Raw genomic sequence first — 7,800 nt, forward strand, 5'->3', positions numbered from 1 at the left:
ACTCAGCCAGGGCTCCCTGGGATAGAAGACCCTGCCAGCCTGCTGAATCCAACCTAGTCCCGGGCCTGGCACCGCAGAATCACCCATGAGCTCATGCCAGGCTCCTCGGCTGAAGGGCCCTGTATGTCCACCTCATCCAGATCCCCACACGTAATGCCGGCACTCGCTAGCCAGGGGCCACTCACAGTGGCCACCTCCACCTGTGACCCCACACTGGGGCCCCACCAGCCCCGACCGCAGCTGGCCCTCAGTCCCTTGTCAGAAACACGTGGAGCCCAGTGTGTTTAAGATGACAAATTTCCTGGATTTTCTCAAGGTGACAAGGCACAGGTAATACACATTAGCCCCAGTGAAGTATGGGCAACACCTGTAGTGCAGCACATTTTTGCAGTGAAATGTGTGGATGGTTGGCCTGAACCAGCTATCCAGAGATTCTAAAGGGTCCCAAGTAATAGCTCAGGTGGGATTGAGGCAGATCAGGGTGAGTTTCCAGAACTTTTCAGTTTCCAAATTGCCAATGATGGACTGTGAAGAAGAGGAGGAGTTGGGAGGTGGGCAGTGGACAGGGCAGGGCTGGGGACTGGTAGCCAGGATGGCTTAAGCCCCGGGAAGCAGCCCCCGCCCATCTCCATGGGCTCAAACTCTGCAGCCCAGAGGGATGGCCAGGTGGAAAGGCGAGGGCTAAGGGTCAGAGACAGTTCCCCACACCCAGTGGAAACCCAGGTTCAGACACATGCCTCTCCATTTTAGAAAACAAGCCACTGCAAGTGAGAAGACAAATGGCTGCTAGCCTCTGTGTTGGGGTGGCAGAAAGCAGGGAGGGGACTCTGGCCCACTGGGGTGGCATGCCCTTATGCAGGTGGAACCTCTATCCAACTCAGCCTTGGGGTGTGAAGCCCAGGGTAGCCAGCCTTTCAGATTTTTTAAGGTACAAAGTCACCCTTTGATGTGAAAGCACCCAATTAAAAAAGTCTCAGGGGTCTACTTTTATTTTAACCATGTGGTCAGGCAACAGGCAAGTCACTAACAACCCCTGGCCATGGGTCACAGCCTCTGCCATCCCATCCTCGGTGCCGTGGGCAGAATTCACCTTTTGTTCCCTAACACAACTTCAGGGCCTCTGACACGCTTCTGGGGCAGGCTAAGGTGAGACTATTCGGTTACACGCTTATTGTGTCCTCTAGTACAGAAGCTTCCACAGGCTTCCCTCTCCCTGCTCCCATGTTCACGGTAACCTGCTGCCACAGTAATCTCCAGAAATGCCATTTTTATCGTGTTAGGCCCCATGAAAAATGGTGGGCCGCTCCTGCCCGTATACAGGAAAAGGCCATATCACTTGCAAAATGTTGACTTGGGTCCAACCTTGTTACCCTTCACCCCCTTTTAGCTGCATTTTTCAGAGGGACCCCTTTGTTCCATGAGAGGCTACTGTCCCCACCTGCCGCCTACCCGAGCACTTCTCCATAAACCAGAACTATCCTTCCCAACACTCTGGGTATGTCCACATCCTACCCACTGTGGCCAAGGTGACTTATTGACTCCCAGAATGAGCAACCCAGAAATCAGCTCAGCACATGATGCTTAGACCAAAGACTACATTTCCCAGCTTCCCTTGCAGCTAGCAGTGGCCATGTGCCTGCATTCTAGCCAATGGGATGACAGCAGAAGCACCCAGCCCCAACTTCTGGGACCCTTTTTTAACAGACACCTGGCCAGTGCGCTTGACACCCTTTGTCCCTTCCTTTACCCTGCTCTCTGGAAACCAGGGTATAATGGCTGGACTCCGGCTGCCATGCTGATGGCACAACACAGCCTTACCCCCAGGCATGCTGGAAGGGGGTTAGCTGGAAGGACCTGGGTCTGAGGACTTCCTGGAGCAGAACCTCCACACCAGCCCTGGGCAACCTCCAGACTTTAGGGCACGTACCCAGGAAACAAAATGCCATCTTGTTCAGGTCACTGTCACTTTGGATCTCATTATGCATGGACACCCTGAATCCCGACCACCTTTCCTTGGTGATCCACTCTGCAGTAAGACAGTAAGCAGGTCCAATAGCCAGGAATTCTAAAGCCATGAATTCTAAAACTGCTGCCTGCTTGCTATGTCACTTGGTTAAGTGCTTTCACCTGTGTTTTTCCTCCAATAAAACGGGAGTGGTGGCCCTGACCTCCCAGGGCTGTCCTAGGGCCCTATGGTAATGCACAGCAAGGGCCACACTGGTCAGGCTAACTGGCCCACACAGGCCAGAAAGTGTACTCTATCTGGCCCAGGCAACCAGGATACTTCACAATCAAAACAAACAGATGCACACAAAGAGAGGCTTTTCAGTTTCTCTTAAAGCCATGGCAGATCTGACAACCCTGGCGGGGCCAAGTGCCCACAGTCCCCCCTCCTTCTGTCGGCTTAATTCATTTGTCCCAGAACTCCATGAGCTTTTTCTATCAGGAGCCAGCAGGTAAATATTTTAGGTTTTGCAGGACACTACGGGCATTCTGGTTTTCTCTCTCTCTTTTTTTAATCAACCCTTTCAAAAAAGTACAAAGCTCTGTTTAAAAATCCGCCGCAGACCTGATCCAGCCCAGAGGCCCTAATTGATACTATTACCCTTTCCCCAGCTGCACCCAAGGTCAAGCACTTGCGTCTGTCCACACAGGTTTATGCAGAGCATGGCGCACAGTAAATGCTCAATAAATGACAGCAGCCAGTTGCACCTGCCAGGCCCCTCTGGAATACGAATGCCTTTCTGTTGTTATTACCCTTCCGGATCGTCAGCCCCCACTTGACACTGAATGTCCTGAAGGCTGAGCACACGACAAACTCTTCTGTACCCTCTCCCCTCCCCAGATGTCAGGGGGGTACCAGGAGTGTGACTGAAGAAGTCACAGGGTTCCTGATTCTGGGGCTGCAGGCCATTCCCCACCTTGTTTTCACAAAGGGTTTTTCTCTGGGGCTTCCACACCCTGGCATGCCCCTGAACAAACTGAAACTCAGCCCCTGCCAGAGCCAGTCCAGCTGTACCTCTCTTCCTAGCCCAGGGGGCAGGGAGAGTCCAGAGAACCAGGCAAACTGATTCGCACGGACCAAGAAAAGAAGTGACAGTCATCTTCAGAAAGGGCACCAAGGGGCTGAGGAACCCAGAGGCTGTTCTGCTCTCTGCCCCACCACACCCCCATGGGCTCCCGGAGAAGCTGCCTCCTTTCAAGGGGAGGGCAGCCCACATCCAAGAAGGCCAGAGGCTACGCCGAACTTCCTCATGGCCCAGGAAGCCTGCACCTCTGCCCAGGGAAAATGGCCTGGTTTTGGTAGCTGCCATTTAGCCAATGCCATGGACCCAGGCCAAGGTGACTTGGAATGACAAGGAGTGGGCAGGGTTACTGTTCCCAGCAGGGTGACTGGGACAGGGCTTTCTGCAGCTGTCGTCTTTCCCACATGGAGGGGCAGATGTCAAGACAAAGGGCTGCCTGCTCTGCCATCCGAGGCAGGGGTCCCAGCCCTGGGATCCCTCTCCCATCTGCAGGGGGTGCAAGACTGTCCTGCAGCAAAAGGGGCTCCCTGCCATAAAAGCCAGCTCTTCCCCACTCCACACCAATAACATTCCCGCAACACCTACAGAAAACATCTACCCTTTACCACCAGGCACCCTGCTCCAAACCACTGACATTCCCAGCCCCAGGTGGCATTATTCCCATTGCAGATGAGGAAACTGAGGCTGTGTGCAGGCAAGTGATGCTACAGGTGAGGAAAGAGGCTCAGGGAGGTGAACAGCTAGTTTAAAGCCACATAGCTGGTGACCGGAACCAGTCAGATGCCATGTTTGGAGCCATTATCAGCACCCAAGGATAACCCGGGCTCACCACCCACGTGGAAGGCACAGGGAGAATGTGTCCAGTGTCTTGGCCAAGCCCCCATCCCCATCCACACACCAATTCGAATCCTGGGGTCTGGGATCCCAAGCAGTTCTCGGGACTTTGCCTCATGAGGGACAGGTGAGCAGAACAGGGCTTCTGATGCCTTCCCACCTGGCCTTAGCATTCAGGTCCCAGAAGGGTTCCAGCTGCAAAATGCTGAGGCCAGGGAAGGGAGTTTGTCCCCAGAGAGAAGACCTAAAGCTCCAGCAGCCTGGGTCACCCCCAGGCCATCCCAGCTGCCACATCCCTCCCTGCACGTCCCTGAAGTTCCTGGACCACCTCTGACTTTTCCCGGGGGACTGCTGGCCAGCACTCCCCAGCCTGGGGGGGACTGCTCTCAGATCCAGGATGGAATGCAGCCCCCCCACACCCCAGCCCTGGGACATCACACTCCCCAGGCACACCTCAGAGCAATCGCACACCTCAGAGCAATCCCTCCCCACACGCCCACACTCTCCAGGCCCGCTCAGGAACCGGTGCCACCTCGCCTTAAGCAGTAACCCAGCCATCGCCAGCCCGTTAAGGAACAGGTGCTACCTCCAGAGAGGTGTTCGTTTACTGAACAAATATGTTGTGCCACACACGGTCCTGCCATCACCCCCCTCCTACCAATGAGGAAACTGAGGCACAAAGGCTCACAGCTGCTAGCGGGGCACCAGTCTGGCCTGTGTCCTAGACCCTAAAATAAATGTCCATGGCCTAACCCCCCGAACCTGTGAAAGGGACCTCATCGGGAAAGAGTATTTGCAGATGAAAGCAAGGCTCTTGATTGTAAGATCATCCTGGATTTAGGGTGGGCCCCAAATGCCATGGCAGGTGTCCTGATAAGAAAGGCCTGGGGACTGGGGAGAGTCCATTCAGGAGAGACAGAGCAAGGAGTCCCACGGCCACAAGCCCAGCAAAGCCTGGATCCAGCAGAGGCTGGAAAAGACAAGAAACGATTCTTCTCCAGAGCCTCTGGTCAGAATGCAGCCTTCCCAACACCTTGAATTCCCACTTCTGGGACTGTTTCAACCCAGACTGAGAATCTCAATTTGAGAAGCAGTGGACGCTCTCTCCCTTCACTCCACTTGTTATGAATTACCTCTAAAGAGAACTGCTACATTCCAACTTAGGAACAATTTCAAGATTATTCACAAAAATAAAACACAGAAAGGAAAAGCCCTCCTAGGGTAAGCTCTCAAGAATAGGAGAAACCAGGTGTGGAGAAGATGGGATCTCTCTGTGCTGTCTGCCCAATAATTCTATAAATCTAAAACTGTTCCAAAGTCAAAAAAAAGTTTACAACAGAAAAACCATGTCTCCTGGAATTCCCTAATTTGAGAAGCGCCATTTACTCTGCTCCCCATTAATCGCTGCCCAGTCAATGGTCATGTTTATGATCAGGGGATCCTGCCCCAGGAAAAAGAGGTGTGACACTTGGGACGCAGACACAGCTTCCCTGAGTTCGGGTTTTTCCAAGGCAAGGTGCAGGAAAAACCCTGTGGGAAGCAACTGCCCCAATACACTTTCCTCTGGAACACCCCAATCCCCAAGGGACACAAAATTCACCCAGGTCAAAGCCAGTAAAGGCCTCTTCAGTGGCTCCCAGAGCGTCAGCCAAAGGAACCCTGAGAGACAAAGCTGAATGAAACAGAATAGTGAAATGTGAACGGGGAATTTGAACACGTAAGAGTAACAGCAAGAGAAAAGATGAACTACAAAGACTAGGGGTCCTTGCCAAACACATCATTTTTTTTTCCGTCCACTGAAATGTCAGTTTTGAAACTAGCTTCTGAAAATGTAACCAGCTTCTCACATCCCCAAAAAGGACATCAGAGCAGACCGTGGTGAGGGAGGAGACTGTGTTACCACTTACTTCGGAACATGGCATCAAGACGGGGACCTAGACTCCCACGTTTCCACCAGGGCACATCCAGCAACTCGCACAACCCGCTCGTGGGGCCCTCTCCCCAGACCTATGAGTTTCCCACCGTGGGTCCGCAACGCCAAGCCCTCCACACGGGGGTGGGGGGGAAACGTGGTCCTCCAAGCCGCCCCAGGCCGGGCACTACTCTCCAACCGTCCCCTAGCAGTCCGAGGGTCCCCTGAGATGGCCAGAGGCTGCCCACACCCATCTCTCCTTCCCAAGAGGGCGGCCACACCCGCCCCCGGTACCCCACCTCTCCCAGCCCCCAGACCCCTTCCCTCCTACCCAGCCCCCACACCCCTGCTTCCTCCCAATTCACCTTCCACTCTCAGCCCCCCACTTCCTGCCCAGCCCCTCCGAATCTCAGGGCCCTCACTGCCCCGTTTCCCGCTTCCCTCCACACTCGGGGCACCTCGTCTCTGCCCCCCACGCACGCCCTCTTTTCTCGCGGCCCCATGACACCGTTCCAACGCACCCCTCTTTCGGGCCCCCACACCCAGTTCCCCCGGCTCGGCTCCACGGGCCCCACAACTCAGGGCCCCTTCCCTCCGGCCCCCGAGCCCCTCACCGCGGGCGCGCCCCTCCCGCCACAGGCCCCCGCCCGGCCGGCCTCGTGGGCAGCCCCGCGCGCTGCCCGGCCCCGGAGCCCCGCACTCACGGCTGTAGAGAGCGATGCCCGCCGCGTCCGGGCCGGCGCGCACCTCGAGGCGCAGCGCCTGCTGCTCCGCGTGCCGCTGGATCTCGCCGTTCGCGTCGCCGATGGTGAGGAGGCGGGCGCCGGGGAACACGGACACGGCCGCGCAGGGCCCCGTGCCGCTCGGGACCGCCACCCCCGCGCCGCCCGCGCCCGGCCCCGCCGCCGCCGCCGCCGCTGCCATCTTAGATCCGGCTCCAGGCCCCGCCGCTGCTGCCGCCGCCGCCGCCGCGCCCGGGCCCAGGCCCCCGCCGCCGCCGCCGCTGCCGCCGCCGCCGCCGCCGCGCAGGCCGAGGCCGAGGCCGAGCCGGGCAGCGCCGCCTGCCGGCCACGCGCTGCCGCCGCTACCGCGGCCCGGCCCCGTGACGTAGCGCCCTCTGCCGGCGGCCCTGGGAGAGGGGAGGGAGGGCGCCGAGATGTGGCCCGCCCCGCGCAAACGGTCGCCGCTTTGTGAGGTGGCTCAGGGACCCAGGAACGGCGGGGGCGGGGCGAGCATCAGGGGGCGGGGCTCGGCCGCGCAGGCACGCCCTTAACCTGGGCCCCGCCCCCGGCCCGGAGCCGCTCGAACAGCCGCGCTGAGTAGTCGGGCCTGGAGGCCCAGAGGGCGGGAGCGAGGCCGAGCGCGTGGGCACGCCCCTGTCCCCGCCCCGCGCCGACGGCCGCTCTTCGCGAGGCAGCCAGTCTGTCTGAAGAACGGCAGGGGCGGGTCTGATGCCTGTAGGCCCCGCCCGGCATTGTGGAGGGGCAAGCGGAGGAGCGGGGCCCTGATGCAGTGAGGCTCCGCCCCCTGACCGGTCCTGCTCCCTCACACTGGGTCTCGCTTTGTGCGGCACAGGGCTCCGGCCGCAGACCGGAGTGGGGGAGTGCCCAAGTCATGGCCACGCCCCCACACACCGTGCCGCCCCCCTCCTCCCCAAGCACCACCCACCCACCCCAGCCCGCCTGGCTGGAAAAGCAGTTTTCGGTGGGACGCGGCGTCCGCGCCCACCTGAGCCAGGTAGAAAGGCCCAGTCCTCCAGCCCTCAGCCACTCTTTCCCTTCCCCATCATCTCCGTTTCCTTTCCCCATGCCCTCCTTCTCCATCCTGGCCTTTCGCCGTCTCTTCCCCGACAAAAAATTTCTGGACCCTTCTTCTGGGTCCCTCCATTAGCCTATTCCTTTCCCAGTGACTCTCCCTTCCCCCAGGTATGGATGGCCAGTGAGTCCAGCACAGCCGGACCAAGTGTCCCCCCACTTCCACACACCCACCCATCCATCTTCCTTCCAGGTCCCCCCTCCACTGTTCCAG

At 58.2% G+C, this 7,800-nt stretch overlaps 1 protein-coding gene across 2 annotated transcripts in view; it reads right to left on the minus strand.

Moving 5' to 3' along the window:
- The window catches only part of CARM1 (coactivator associated arginine methyltransferase 1), a 35,929-nt gene extending 29,140 nt beyond the window's left edge, over positions 1–6,789 (minus strand). For both annotated transcript variants that reach the window (XM_036879344.2, XM_036879343.2), the window contains exon 1: positions 6,477–6,789. In XM_036879344.2, the coding sequence (XP_036735239.1) occupies positions 6,477–6,696 (220 nt within the window). In that variant the 5' untranslated portion in view covers positions 6,697–6,789. The remainder of the gene's footprint in view (positions 1–6,476) is intronic.
- Positions 6,790–7,800: the final 1,011 nt, after the last annotated feature.

Source organism: Manis pentadactyla, chromosome 12 (genome assembly GCF_030020395.1).
Source record: "Manis pentadactyla isolate mManPen7 chromosome 12, mManPen7.hap1, whole genome shotgun sequence".
NCBI lineage: Eukaryota > Metazoa > Chordata > Mammalia > Pholidota > Manidae > Manis > Manis pentadactyla.